The sequence below is a fragment of the Struthio camelus genome, chromosome 11, assembly GCF_040807025.1.
Source record: "Struthio camelus isolate bStrCam1 chromosome 11, bStrCam1.hap1, whole genome shotgun sequence".
NCBI lineage: Eukaryota > Metazoa > Chordata > Aves > Struthioniformes > Struthionidae > Struthio > Struthio camelus.
The window spans coordinates 6,975,605-6,990,496 of NC_090952.1; the positions used below are offsets into that span (position 1 = coordinate 6,975,605).

The window sequence follows — 14,892 nt, forward strand, 5'->3', positions numbered from 1 at the left end:
CGGCAGTCCTCGAAGGCTGCCGGCAGCCCTGGTGGGAGGCTTGCGCGCGGGGAGGCGCAGCAGTTGCCCCCTCGCCCACCCTACGCTTGGCCCCCGTCACTAGCCTAAGCTCGCTGGAGTCTTAATCTCAAAAGCAGCGTTGTAAACGGCTGAAGTAGGGGTCTGATATTTCGAAAGTCTCTAAGCGTGCCATCGGTATTGCCGCCCGGCGCCGCCGTGAAGCCAAGGGCGTTGGGCCGCGTTTACGGAGGTCGCTGAAGGCCGCGGGCCTGGTTGGTGAGTCCTCGGAGAGCGACGACTGAGGCTCCCGAAACGTGCAGATGAGCCGAGGAAGGAATTCGGGGACCGGGCGTTGGCGCCACTGACATCCGGCAGGGTGAGGGGGCCTTTGGGGGCCTGCGCCGAGGCTCCGCTTCGAGGAGGTGGCCGGAGCCGCGCCTTTCCTCAGTGCCTTTCCGATCTCGGAGCAGTCGGTTATTTTGCGGAGCCGGACCAAACCCGGCCGCAAGGAAGGGCTGGGGCCGAGCGCCCCCGCCGCCGCCCCTTCCCCTCGGCGCATGCGCCCGCGGGCCGCGCATGCGCGCCGGGCGGGCCGGTCCTGCGCAGCGGCCGCTGCCCAGGGCCCGGCGCGCGGCGCTGTTTGTGGCGGTGCGGGCGGGCGGGCGGCGCTAGGGCCCGGCGGCGGCCTGCGCTCCCGCGTTGGGGGGTTTCGTCCTCCCTCCTCCGGGAGCCAAAGAAAGAGCAATGGCGGCACGTTAGCCCGGCGGCGCGGCGCGGCGCGGCCCGGCGGCGGCGGCCCTCCCCCGCCCCGTGCCGAGCGCAGCGGATGCGCGCCTCGCCTCCCGCCGCGGCGGCGGCAGCAGCAGCAGCCTAGCGGGGCCCGCGGCGGCGGCCGCTGCTGCGGAGGCCGCTTCCCTCCTCCCTTCCCCCCCCCCCGCCGCCCTTCCTCCTCCTCCTCCTCCTCCTCCTCCTCCTCCTCCTCCTCGTCGGGGGCGGCGGGCGGCTCGGGGCGCCCCGCGGCGGCCATGGCCACCGAGCTGGAGGCGCCGGCGGCGGGCGCGGTGGCGGGCGCGGCGCCGCTGGAGGCGGAGGAGGACGAGGAGCACTGGCTCTACGGGGGTAGGTACCCGCCGCCGCCGCCCCCGAGGCGGCCCGCGGGCCCCGGCTGCGGCCCGGGGTTGGGGGGGGGGGAGCCAACGGCCTCGGCCGCGCACCCCCCCCCCCACGGGCGGGGGGAGGGGAGGGGAGGGGGTCTTTGTTGTCCCTTCAACAATAGCGCTGCGGTGCGGAGCCCGAGCCGCGGTGCTTTGTTAGAGCTCGGGTGTCGCCGGCGGCCCGGCCGGTACCGCGGCTGAGGCAGGTGAAGCCCTGGGCCGGCAGGGCGCAGCCCTTGTTCGCTTCTCGGCTGGGTGGCCTTTTTTTTCTTTTTCCCTCTTCTCCCTTTATTTTTTTTCAGGTGTTTTTCTCGTAAATTCCCCGACTGAGTACTTGAGTACTTCTACATCTTTTTCTCCCCCCCCCCCCCTCCTTTGCACGTTTAAAGTTTGTACGAAGACTTTCACAGCTGACATCAGTTCCTTTTTTGGTGTTTGCCCACATTCATTCTCCTCGGTGACTTTTTGGATGGGTGTCTTAATTTCTCTCGTGTGACTTCACTTCTGCAGATAAACTTTGCCAGCGGTTTTTTTTTTTTGGTTTTTGTTTCATTTTTTTAAGCTGCTCCATTTCTCGAGGAGCTTTGTGGAGGAGAGAGAACATTAAGGTTATAACATGTTGTCATGTTGTCACTGATGGGTGTTCCCCACGCTGTGACACTCCTGGTGCTGCAGATTTGGCCTTTTCCACTTGAATAACTTTCCTTTTTTCATTATTGTTTTTGCAGATGATACCACTGGTAAGCAAGAAGATGGACCAATTTCTGGGTGAGTCCGGAGCCCGTTTTTTCGTTTGAACAATACGTACAGGAGAGAAGATGGTGCTGTGTTAAGCGTAGTTTCGTGACTGCTTTAGCCCAATGCTGTTGCCAGAAACAGCAGTTCGTCCCTTTGCCATCTGGTCGTGCCCAGCCATCCTGCTTGGGCTGGCACAGCGTTTGTGCTTTTGGGTGGTGAGCTGGATCAATGAACTGATGGGAGTTAAAACTAACTTCCCCCCCCCCCCCCGCTGATTAATTTTAGATGAGATCGATTTCCCAGTTTCTTTTCTTGGGACAGAAAAAGGTGTTTGAGGGTTAGACTTTGTCCTCACCTGAGGCTGGCAAAACTGTAGCTCCTACTTTAAGCTTGAAAAGCTTTAAAACCTTGAGCTTGAGTTGAGGCCTTGGCCTGATCAGTTCAGCAGTTTGAGTTCTATAAAATATGTGATTTGAATGAGGCTTTCAAGTAAAAGCTCTGGAGATAACTTAATGATCCGTGTTGCTTTCTGTATACGGAAAGAATTGTCTGCTCTTCTTGATCAGAGTTTTCCTGTCTGTAGCGGTATGTTTTGCATCAGCAGAGTTTTCCTCTGCAAAGATGTTGTCTGTGAACCGTTTTTGAACATGGTCTGATTTTCAAAAGACTTAATAGTCGCTTGATTTCTGCGTGCTCAGCACCTTCAGAAGTTCAGCATAATTATTGTCCTCAGAGACCATTGCAAGTCCAGTATCTGTGAAATTTCTGTTACAGATATTATCCCACTTCTGAAGTAAGTGTCCTGTGCTTAAGGAATATGAATCCACAAAAACAAACTTTAGACTCATTACATGTTTACCTAAAAACGTCAGTTCAGCTTTGTGAGAAGGAACATCTTTTAGTTTAGATGGAAACATACTGCTAACTTGCATAACTCTGTGGTTCTTGTCATTTTCTTCTGAATGTAATTGTACTTTATAAGCAGAATTAAAGATCTGGATTTCCAACAACTGTCTCCAATAACTGTAAAATGTTTGAAGGCAAAGTATTTTTAGTGGTCACTCTAGCTCCTTCCCCCCCCCCGCCCCCCAATCCTTTTACCACAATGAGAATGTTCCTAAATTAAAAACTGTAGTATGTTCTAAGAAAATGACTCTGTTTGCTACTTTGTGAACTGTTGCATCTCTGCACATCTCTTTGCTTGTATAGCGTGTTATCTCTGTTGATGGATCAGAAATCAATGTAGTGTCGGATACATTATCTATTAATGTTCTGTAGCTTAACAGATGCATTAAATACCAGCAGTCTGTGAAGGAAGGTGTTATATCGGCAGTGCAAGGAACGGTTAGGTTAGTATTCCAGGGATACTAGATAGCTGAGACTTCTCGCACACAGATGACAGCTGTGGTCCTGTCAGATTGTTTGTTCCTTGGAAGCAAACAGGTTAGGGAATAACTGTTACTTAGCAAACGTATATGTGAACTCCGATTCATAAATGTTAATGCACACCCACAGATACTTCATGTGACTTGAAGCTGAAGGTAATGCTTGTCATTCTTCCTTAACTCAGTCATCTTGGATTCTAAGACAATTCTGGGGTTGAGGTTGATGCTATGAGTTGCTTTGAGCTGGGAAACAAAACGTGAAAGGTCTTGGAGCCATCTGTGAAACTTTCTCTAATGGTACATCTCTTCATCCTTACGTAATGACTTATGTCACGTCTGATCTTTCCTTAGACACCTCTGCTAATTTTATAACTAAAAGCATCTTTAACTGTCACTTTAGGAACCTGGCAAAAACGGGACCTACGCTTCCATGGTCAGCTGCTGCACCTTCATTCCTTCTTCTCTTTCATCTTGGTTTTATTATTGAAGTTCTTTGTATATGGGGCTTTTCTAATGTGGGAGCTTCACTGACTGCTCAAATTGTTTATTTGTTCTTTTTTTTTATGCTCAGTGACTGCTTTCTGAGTTGTGTTATGTGATCTTTGTCTTACTTGTTTGGTGTCTCTCCTTTCCCACAGCCTCTGAAATGGCTTTAGTCTGACCAGTGTTTGGATTCTGTTAGGTGTTACATATGTTTCTTCTCTTTGGAGATAATCCTGTGTATGTTTACTACCAGATATGGGGTTTTAAATTAGTGGCAGACTCTTTTCCAAGTACTGAATTGGGTAGAATTGGGTTTCCTAGGCCCGGACTTTTGGAATCCTCTCTTCTGAAAAGCTAGAACTATTTTCAAGTTCTAATAGGTTTTACCTCTGACATTGGAGGAAAAAAAGATCTCTGTTTGTATTCTAGTTTTGTAACACTCAGCACACTCTTTTCTAGTGTGTCAGTTTGACTTTTTTGCTTGGTTAACGCATAAAAGAATGCTAACATTTGTACCAACGCTTTAACTGGAAGTAAATCTGAAAATGGCCATTGCTGCATTAGCATTAATTTGCACTGAATGAGGACATTGGGTGGCTAATTATCCGTCTTCTCTTCTCTGATGGGTAGTTAAAACTCAAAGCGAGAGTTTTTGTACGAAGGCTAAAATCACTTTTTCCCTAATTTCTACTGGACAGATGTCCTTATTTCTTACAAAATACCTGTATAATTGTTAGCAGCCTGAAGGACAGATGAAGTTTTGCTTATGCAGTGGACAGTTAATCATGGTCTCTTTCCTGTCAATAGTGATTGTGCTGAACCAAAGCTGAAAGCTATTATACCTGCCACTTGCATATTAGCTGTTGACTGATGTTTGGCTAGGCAGCCTTGCTGTCTATCTGACGCTCTTTGGAAACACTAAATTGACTCCTTCCAACAAAAGCAAAGCCAAGCAAGAGCAATTAATCTTTTGTCATATATTTGAGCTAACTACCAGCAGAATAAACACGCTACATGAATAAAGCCATTGTGTGAAAGTCACCTGGGTAAATGCTTTAGGAGTATTTGTAGCTAGACCTCTAGGTCAGGCTTGTCCACTTACTTCTGTCTGTTACGTTTACTAGACATGCAGAATCCTCTCATCCTTTGCAAGATGCTCCTCAGGAGAACCGGCCTGCCAGCAACGAAGACCGAGAGATGTCACAACATGTATGTGTTCCACTGTAAATGGTAGACAGCCTTTTCTGTGCTTGGAAATATTCGTGGATAGAAAGGTCTAAGTATAAAGATGCTGGTCTTGCCAAATGTGTTACGTTTGTACTGTAGGAGTGCGCTGATAGTTAATTCCCGATGCAAACTACAACAGACTTCTCTGCTCAGCCTGTCTTGTGTAGTGGGTGCAGTAGTGGTCCCTGATCTAAGTATAGTTCAAAAGTATCACTTATGCCCACTGAAGGAGTCAGATGAAGACCTCTGATGCTGCAGTCTGTTGACAGGATGATCAAAGCATGATGCTGCTTCCACCTGCTGCTTAGTAGGACCACCGGGGGGGGTCAGTAAAACACAGGGAACACTGGGATAGAAAGCCTGCAGTGTTAGGATTGTTGGGGACCTAGTTCTGGTTCACCCTCAGGCCTCTTACAATGTGATCTAGTGGCCCACCACGGCTCAAAGGGTAGGGGGAGGTTTTCTTCCCTGCTCCCTCCAGTCTCTTTTCCTGGATTTATTTTCTGCCACTGTGGTATGTTAGGAGAACTCACAGAGAGATCTGACAAGCCTGTGCACCATGGAAAAGGAGAGAGGATCGGGAACACCTTCCCCATACCCTTTTTTTCATGGTGAGGTGTTAATTCAGCTCATGCATCTTATGAAACCGCGCTTGGCTATCTGGAAGACTTCCTTTGTTTTTGTGCCCCAGCAGTAAGGGTATATTGTTGATCGCAGTGTGGTGCTGCGCTGGAATCAACAGCTGCAAAGTTCTCACTTAAAGTTAAATGACTTGGGGACTGACTGTGCTAAATAAGCCAGGCAGAGCTCCTCAGCAGCTTCCTAGTGCAAAGGTAATAGCGAGAGTGAATGTTTGCTCCAAGGTCCTTAAGTGAAGGCTGGTGAATGTGTTTGGGCAATTGTATCCGTGATTATATACTTTGACCGTGGACCTCTGCAGTAGGTAACATAGGAAGGCCTCAGCCGCTTCAAAGAGAGTAGGGAAGAGGAACTGTGGGATGTGATGCAGTTCCTTGAACTGAGACAAACCTCCTCCACCTTGAGAAATCTTATCCTGGTTCTGACCTAAAGTCAGTTCTTCAAAGGACATAGCACTTTCTTCCTGGGCAGTTGTCTATTTGTGTTGAAGGCTGGTTACTTTCATGGTTTTGGCCTTTAGAGCCAGCTCTTTGCACAGCCTTGGTGTGAAGTAGAAAGTGATGTCTTTAGATCAGAATCATTCTCTAAAGTCCTTCCTCATACAAGCTTTCTTCGAAGATTTGGGTTACTATCCAGGGGAATTTCTCAGTTGTAAGTATTAATGAACTCCTGTGTTCGTTATCACTAGGCTCTTCCAAGCGGCGAAGATGATGAGGAAGACAGCGATAGCGACAGTGATGATGATGACGTGAAAGTTACTATTGGCAATATTAAAACAGGAGCACCATCGTACATGTATGTATTGCTGATAATGGTATCCGTTTGTGTTCTGAAATAGCTCTCTAGCACTTTGATTGGGTTGCAAGTGGGGAAGAGAGCTGATCTGTCTTCTGGAAGACGGTAGGGTCTATTAGCTAGAACACAGGACTGGGATTAGAAGCTGGTGGCCTACTCTGTCGTGGCACTGCTTGTTGGAGAATGCATCCGTAAGAAAGGGATTATAATTCATAGGTCTGCTGTTGGAATATTAACTGTTGCCAAAACACTTGATCAGGCAGAATCAAAGGTAGGAAGATACATTTCACTCATCTTTGAAAACTTCAGGAACCAAAATCTGTAGTATTAAGAATTTATCTAAGTGCTGAAGTTTCTGAGGTCTTCAGCCATTCATGGTTCAGAAATGGTGAGGCTGAATTTGCAAACCAGGAAATTATGTCACTTTCTTAAAGTTCTCCCTAATTTGCATTGAATAAAAATAATAAGACAGTATTTTTACTTGCTGTTAGCAGCCTTCCTCTTAAGGAAATGACTTGCACGTCCTTTGCAGCATATTCTAATTTTCCACTTCGCAGATAATTTCCTTCTCTTTTTGTAGAGGTGATTTCAGTTTGATGGATTATTCTGAAAAGTAGTGCTTTGGCCAGTCTATGACCAGCTCATTAGTTTCTGCAAACATCCTATGTGGAATTTGCCGCTTCCACCTTTCTCTCTTCATTCTGTGATATACGTGCAGCTATAACTTCCATAGTGTTCAGCTTCATGTAAATACTTAGTTATAATTATGTTCCTGGGCAGAATGGTGACTACCGTTCCTTGAAATACCTTTTCCTTCTTTGTCAAGACAACCCTCCTGAATTCTGTTGTTGGTTGATATGTCTGTTTGCTGAGTTTCCGTAAGATTAGGGAAAGTTATGCGACAGTTGAATCTCACTTTTAAGGTGTTGAAAATTTAATATTAAAAAATTGCAAAGAAGCATGAATAAACCCAGGTGAACCTTAGTTCACTTCATCTTTTGAAGGATGTCAAGGCTTGACTGTATTTTGAATGAAAGACTCTAACCAAGTAATTTGTCAAAATACCAATACGGCGGTTCTTTTTCCATATAGGGGAACTCCTATGAATCTGAACTTAAAAACGGGTAGAGGCTATGGAGCATCTGCTTCAGGTATTGCTGTTACTTTTATCTTTCACGTTTTGGAGTATTTCTCTTCTCTGGCACTGACAGCTGGAGCACTTGCCAACCTTGTTTTCTATTTGGAGAAATATGAAATGATTACAACTTATTTGAGGTAGGAATAGTCAGTACCTTTCCTGAAGAGAAGCAGTCTTTTTGGTACAGTCTGGTGGCCCAAAGTGCTGTGGAGTGATGGCTGGTTGATTGCTGATCATTGAACAAGATGACTATAATTCTGTTTTAAACTGGAAAAAATTGCATTGTTTATTACTTCTATGGTCAAAATACAAAATATTTCTAAACTCAACTGTTGCTCTGGGGCCAAACATTCTAATTTGCCTAGAGAAGAAGTTTTACTCTATGGTCAATATCCTGAGCTACTTGCGGTGTAAGATACTAAGAAGGACAGACTCTGGCCCTGGGTATTAGCTCTGCGCGTTCCTGCAGATGAGCTTTACTTCCTCGTTCAGTTTAATTTATACTGTGTGTGGAGACTTAAATTCCAGCCTACCTCATATCTTCCTTCCATTTCTCCTCTTATGTAAATGCTTCTCTTCTGATTGAGAACAGGCACAATTTCCATTAGAAATTTTGCGCCTCACAGATTTTTGTTACTCCAGTTAATGCATGGTTTACTTAAGAATGATCCAGAAGAAGCCTGTTATTATAAGTAAATATATGTGTCTTTGGAGGAAAAAAATACAGATCTTGCCTGGGAAGAAAACTGTTTTCATTTGGGGTAAATTTTACGCATGCTCTCCTAATTTGCTCCGTTTGTCTGTGGTGGCAGTCTGTATTGAATTTGCCTCTGCTGTTCAACTGCAGGTGCTGCACACCCTTGCCATTATTTATAAAGCAGCAAAAGTGGTTTTTTATTAAAAACTTGATTGTGGTTACCTACATGCTGTAAAGTCGGCATTGAATTCACAGTAGAGATTTATTTTTAACCAGAATAATTTGCACAGCAAATCGGTGGATTAAAGGCATTGCATTAAAAGTAGTAACAGTTTCTCTCTCTCCAAAGCCAAGTTGCAGCCCAAAGGTATTGATTTAGATGCCGCAGGGAATATAAATGGATTGCCTGTTATAGAAGTGGATTTAGATTCATTTGAAGACAAACCGTGGAGGAAACCAGGTGGGGCCTCACAGTTTCTTGTGGTAAATATTTTCTGCAGTTTTACCCGTTTCTTTTTAATTCCACTTGTGATTTCTGTCCAATAACTGCTGTTACGGAAGGGGGAATTTGAACAGTTCCTATGGCTCAGCGTCTGATGTCCATCGAGACAATTAGTGACTCTTACTGATTAAGCCAGGCCTCTACGTAAAACTGGGCTGCGTTTACTCTTATCAGTTTAACTTCCCTAAAGAAAAATATTTTTTGGAACTAGGGAATAAAATAAAATGTTGTGCTTGTATCAGTGCAATAATATTTGCTCGCCTTAAAGTCGATTGAGTGAGATCAAGATTTGGCTGTCGATGAGATGCAGTCTCCTCTTCGTGTCCGGCAGCTCGCTGATTGTAACTCATCGTGTCCAAACTCATGGTCGTCCCCCTGCAACCCTCTCATTTGGGCCCCGGGGATGTCCGCATTTCTGCGGGAAAGTACCCTCACTGCAGAGGGCAGTCACAGTGGGAATTACCGCAGGGCTGCCTATCATGATAGGAAAGCCACCTTTTTCTATTGCATCCTCCTGTCCCGGACAGCTGAATAGCAGGAAGGAAAATGCTGGCTACTCTAACAAATAAAGGCTGAAATTTTTCTTCTAAATAGGCAATGTTGCCTAATTCTTTTCCAGATCCTGCTCCTAGGTACCTGAGTAAAGAACTTTGCTGTCCCATTTTATTTCTTGTAGACCATGTGATCTAGACTGCTCGGCTGTCTGAATAGTACTTTGCACAGCAGGTTTTAATATGTTCATGGTCTCTCTTGTCTTCCTCATTTGTATTTGGGAGATTTCTACTGCAAATGAACTTTTCTTGACAGCTGTAAGATGCTACCAATGTTCTTTTGGTTTTTTAATCTGAATTTGGTACAAAAGTAAATGATGGCACCAAAGAGATCAAAATTATTGCTGTGCCACTCGTAAAATGCATTATGACAAAGTGTTAGCTGAAGCATAGCATCCGCTTGCCTCTCCCCACATATAATTCTTCTCCCCACCAGTCCTGTACTTGACCTGTCTTTCAGAAATATTATGATAAGTAAGTAGTGCTTCTATAAGTTTGTCCATGGTGCATATTTGCTATCTCTTGCACACCTGAAATAAAGGGCATCGGAGTACATAACAGTGCAAATAACTGTGTTGATTTGTCATGCTATCAAACTAGCACTCTGTGATGAATAGGAGTTAGTACAGACACAATAGAAAATGTAGCCTTTCTTCTGCAGGGAATTTCCCATTGATTATGAAGTGAGAAAGAGAGGGCTAGGAAGAAAAGAAGTTAGAAGGAAAACAATGAAGTGAAGTTCAGAGATAGAAGCATGGAAATCATTGTGGTCATGCTGACATCCCTAGACCAAAACGGATCCAGCTAGCCTTAAAACAGTGTTGACTTGAAGTATGAATAGAGGGAAGATGTCTGCAAAGGTGTGGCCCGTAAGTTTATATTAGATGGCAAGTAAGTAGCTTCTTACTCAACAGCCTTTCAGGCTTACATCCTCGATGGTTAATTGGTCAGCAAGTTCGTATCCCTTAAGTAAGGGAGAGGAAGAAGAAATATGTCGTGGAAGCAGTGATAGAGGGCTGAAACGTAGGCTGATAAAACAGAGATGAAAATGCCATGTGGCTGAATCTGTGCTGGTGAATTTTGCCTATTTGGGTGGTCCAACAGGAAGAGCAGCCTACCTTGCTGCACAGGTCCAAGCCTAGCATGGCCAAACAGTGTTTTGCTTAGCCCTTGTGTATCAGCTTCTTGTTTTAGAATTGGTCTGGCTAGGAATACCTTTGTGAGGGGGATGTTTGAGGGACATTTCAGCAGGGCTAGGAGATGCTTTCTAATGCTTTCTGTTGTGAGATATGCCTTACAGAGTTGAAGCTATGTTTGTCCTTCTGCATCTGTGTTTTCTTGTCAAGCAGTTTGTGGCCACCTCTCTCGCTCAACAGTGTTCATGCTGAGATGGCATATTTCACAGGATGCTAAATGTCAGACTAAGCTAACAATCTTGGAAGACTATAGTCAGGATCATGACTGAACTGTAATTGCTTGTGTCGTCTGAGCCATATCAGTAGATAGCTTCTGCTTTAGTCCTGTTTCACGCAATGGGTGAGTCCCAGAATCTCCGCTCAAAACAGCGAAGGCAACGATGTGAGGAGCAAAACGCGTTGGCAAAGCTCTGCCAAGAGGAAGGTTGCGTGGCACCATCCCGTCTTTGCGATGGTAGCTGGAGCTATCATTCCTGTGCTTCCTCCAGCTCTCAACTCTTTCATAAAATTGTGAGAAACCACTCTGGAAAATCCAGTTTGTGAGTAACTGGTTGCAAGCATCTCTTAACAGCCTGCATACATGCTGTACTGTGTGTCCCAAATGGTCCCATCGCTGTTCAGGCTGTAGTCCCCCCTTCCACCCAAAGATCCAGCCATCTCTGGGATGGCATGCAGCAGCTTTCTGATAGAAGGAAGTAGAGAGTAAACTGCACTCTCTTGAAGAGTTTTTTGGTTTCTGTTTCTTTATTTTTTTTTTTCCCCTAACTCTTCATTTAAGCCTTACAGGACAATTAGAGAGTGCAAACCTGCCAGAATCCCCTTGTTAACTTTTACTCCCTTTGTTAGGTGCTGACCTTTCTGATTACTTTAATTATGGATTCAATGAAGAAACATGGAAAGCCTATTGTGAAAAGCAGCGACGGCTTCAGCTTGGACTGGACCCCGCTCCTCCAATCAGCACTGAAAATAAGATCACAGTAGGTGACATGTCACTCCTGCATATGGCTGCGGTATAACTGGGGCTTGTTTTTGTGGTCACAGAAGTGAGAATGTAAGAATAGAAGCTAGCTTAAAACCTAACCCTGCAGTATTCCTGCCATTGGTGAGAAATACAAAAATATATCTTTAAAAAAAGGAATGTCTCTGCTAGAAGTCTTTGCTCGTTCTTTGGAACGAAGAACTCCAGCTGTCCGCCAGGTTTGAACCAGTAGAGTAGCAAGACTGGAGTGAATTTCCTGTTGACACCCTGCACTTCAAGGCTACCTACCTTTAGGGGTGTCTGTTTTGGAGATAGATGGAGATGGATTGGGAGATGAAAGAGAGGTGTAGAATTGCTGAAACCATGTTTTCAAGGTTGACCTGCAGGTCAGCTCAAAGTCTGAGGGGAGCTGGGCATCCGTGGCTGTTTTAGTTGTTTGCTGTTGACTGCTACAGTTGTGTGGCTGCTTTCTGTGAGTGTTTGGTGACTGCCTTGGCCACCACCCTTTGCAGAAGTTCATCAGGTGGCCAACAGCTGTTAAACTCCATTTCAAACAACGAGCCAAGAGCAAGTGCCACTATTTCCACTTTTGACTTAAGAACTACATAAGGTGGGACATTAGCTTATTAGACTTCTGGACTTCTAAGGGGAAACAGCATGGACAGCAGGCCAAGGCTGGAAAAGCCAACTAGTTTACAAAAACAGGTGCCTGCCTAACTGAAGAATAGGCTGCTTGTTTGCAAGAGCCCTGTGATTGTTCCTCAGTGGAGCCCTTTGTTGAGGGTTAATCTCTGCTGTTCCATTCAGTTGAAAGGAAGGCATTAGACCTGTGTTACATGTTGTATTCCTTAGGTTCAACAAGGAAGGACAGGAAATGCTGAAAAAGAAGTGGAAAACAACATCATCAAAACAGAATTCAAAACGGACTTCTTGGCTCTGGTGGGAGGACGCATGAAGGCTGGACCTCCTCCTAATAGGTAAGAGATGATCCAGACAAAAAGCTCGGGTGTATTGTGTCCTTCATAGAGGGAGCTGGGATCTACCTGGGCCGTATCTGAGTCTCTTTGAGCCTGAAAGGGAAGCAGTTTGTAAACTGTACTGGAGGCTACTTTGGTCACTTATTAACTATCAGCTCCTTCAGCAGCGCTCTACTGAGGTTTGTGCAACCCCTGACTGCTCATGTACCTGTCCTTGGTGATATCGCCAGTATAGTGCTGGATAGGGAGGGAAACCTGTACCCCGCCTAGGTACTTATCTCTGGGAGTAGAATAAAACAAGGAAAGTCGCTCTGCCTTTTGGATGCACCTTGCTGGTTGCTTGTGCTTGCTTACTTGGCTATTTTTACTCCCACTATGTTAATCTTTACCTTTAAGTGGAACTGGATTACACGTTTGGCAGCTGATGAGAGGAGCTATTGGTTTCTGAACCTGTGTGCTACACTGCCAGGTGCATATGAATTAGTTATTTACTCCAATGAGAGGATCCAAAAGGCTGGGCAAAGTAAAACTATTGAGTCATTTTGATTGGCAGCTCCTGCTGGGAAGTTCACTTTGTTGACATTATGAATTCGATTGTTTTTCTGAAGCTTTTGATAAAACCTAAGCTACGTGACACCAGAACAGCCAGAGGTTTGGGGTCTGGGTGTTTCTGTTATCTTATTTTGTTCACATTCCATTTTTTTCACGCCTGTCATGCAGAAACCAGTCTTGCATCCCAACTTTCCCCTTTCCAAACAGAGCTTTGTCTGAAGGAGAACCAACTATAAGCCTCGCACATAAGCTTTAAAATTATACTTAGTCCGTTTGTATTAAACACTTTGCTGGCATTTCTGTCCCTCATCATAGTGCCATGAGACTGGTCAGTTTTGTTTCCAGTTGTCATGCATCTCTCCTGAGATTTTCAAAACTCTATATATCAGTGCAAAGGAAGCTGATTCTATTTTAGCTATACAGGGCTAAAAAAGCTATTTTAGCTTTTTTTAGCTTTAAATTTTCGCTATTAGGGCTACAAAGATGATTAGGGGACTGGAGCATCTCCTCTGCAGAAAGGCTGAGAGAGCTGGGCCTGTTTAGCCTGGAGAAGAGAAGACTGAGGGGAGATCTGATCAATGTGTACAAGTATCTGAAGGGAGGGTGTCAAGAGGATGGGGCCAGACTCTTCTCCGTGGTGCCCAGTGACAGGCCAAGAGGCAACGGGCAGAAACTGAAACACAGGCTGAACGTGAGGAAAAACTTCTTGACTGTGAGGGTGACTGAGCATTGGACCAGGTTGCCCAGAGAGGTAGTGGAGTCTCCTTCACTGGAGATTTTCAAAACCCATCTGGACGCGATGCTGGGCAATGTGCTCTAGGTGACCCTGCTTGAGCAGGGGGGTTGGACTAGATGATCTCCAGAGATCCCTTCCAAGCTCAACCATTCTGTGAAATAGCAAGGTCTGCTCGTCTAACTGGCAAAAGTGCTGACCTTTCTCTGCCATGATTAACTGCAGGAAAACATGTTTAAGGCCATGTTTACACAAATCAGTTGTGAATATAGGATGAGCGATTCTTAAACTTCAGTTGCTGGTGCTTGTCGCTCTCACAAAGCCTTTACTTGTGATGACCTTACAACCAGCCAGCGCCTATGGAAATACTCTTGCCCTAAGTGTGACCTGCATATGGAGATGAAAGAACATGAAAGAAAAGAATGTATGCGGCCTTTTTTTCTTTATGTCTGCCAGTGTGATAGACAGGTCTAACTGGTAGTGGGGAAAACTGTTCCTTCTAATGTCTTTGAGCCTAAAAAGATGCATCTACTTTGTACCAGGAAGCTGGGTGGGACAATTGATGTGATCGGTGGCCAGGCAGGCACAATTAGGAGAGTAGAAGGAAGACGTCGTGATAAACATGCCTCTGAGGAAAACCCCATTCAGGTAAAAGTTTTGAACTGTCTTGACAACCTTTTGATTTTACTGTACTTTCAGTGAATCCTGAGCAAATGTCTGCACGTTCCTGACCTCCTGGGTCACGGTCTCCTTCTGCAAAGCAGTAGACATGGTATATCGTCCCTGTTGGGCTGTATGCATGTACCATTCCCATCTGCAGGTTGAAATAACTGTTGTGTTGTTTACCTTGCTAGCTGGTAGGGATTCATCATTTCAAGTACTAGCCTTGCTGTTTGAATGGTAAGGTCCAAGTTACCCTTGTCATCAGTGTTTAATTTTAAGTATTTCTCAGGGTGCTTCGGGATTCCTGTGTGGATTATTCCCTTCCCATCTACTACTCCACTGCTGTTGGGTCGGAACGTCCAGTTCTGCAGTGGACGACTTCCAGTTGGGACTTACATTTCTTTTATTTCGAAGTAACATTTAGAATAAGCATCGTCAGACACTGCCCACACTGCAGAGTTAGGGCAGGCCTGTGTTACTGGA

General features: G+C 45.5%; 1 protein-coding gene across 2 annotated transcripts in view; it reads left to right on the forward strand.

Annotated features, from left to right (window-relative positions):
- Nucleotides 1–14,892, forward strand: part of LOC104150957 (pre-mRNA 3'-end-processing factor FIP1) — a 37,349-nt gene that overhangs the window by 7,692 nt on the left and 14,765 nt on the right. The window contains exons 1-9 of one of the 2 annotated variants that reach the window (XM_068957559.1): nucleotides 989–1,119; nucleotides 1,883–1,922; nucleotides 4,885–4,969; nucleotides 6,315–6,421; nucleotides 7,514–7,572; nucleotides 8,606–8,716; nucleotides 11,352–11,482; nucleotides 12,337–12,461; nucleotides 14,289–14,394. In XM_068957559.1, coding sequence (XP_068813660.1) covers nucleotides 1,026–1,119; nucleotides 1,883–1,922; nucleotides 4,885–4,969; nucleotides 6,315–6,421; nucleotides 7,514–7,572; nucleotides 8,606–8,716; nucleotides 11,352–11,482; nucleotides 12,337–12,461; nucleotides 14,289–14,394 — 858 coding nt within the window. In that variant the 5' untranslated portion in view covers nucleotides 989–1,025. Of the gene's footprint in view, nucleotides 1–988; nucleotides 1,120–1,882; nucleotides 1,923–4,884; nucleotides 4,970–6,314; nucleotides 6,422–7,513; nucleotides 7,573–8,605; nucleotides 8,717–11,351; nucleotides 11,483–12,336; nucleotides 12,462–14,288; nucleotides 14,395–14,892 lie in introns of those variants that run through there. The other variant, XM_068957560.1, reaches the window with a different exon arrangement.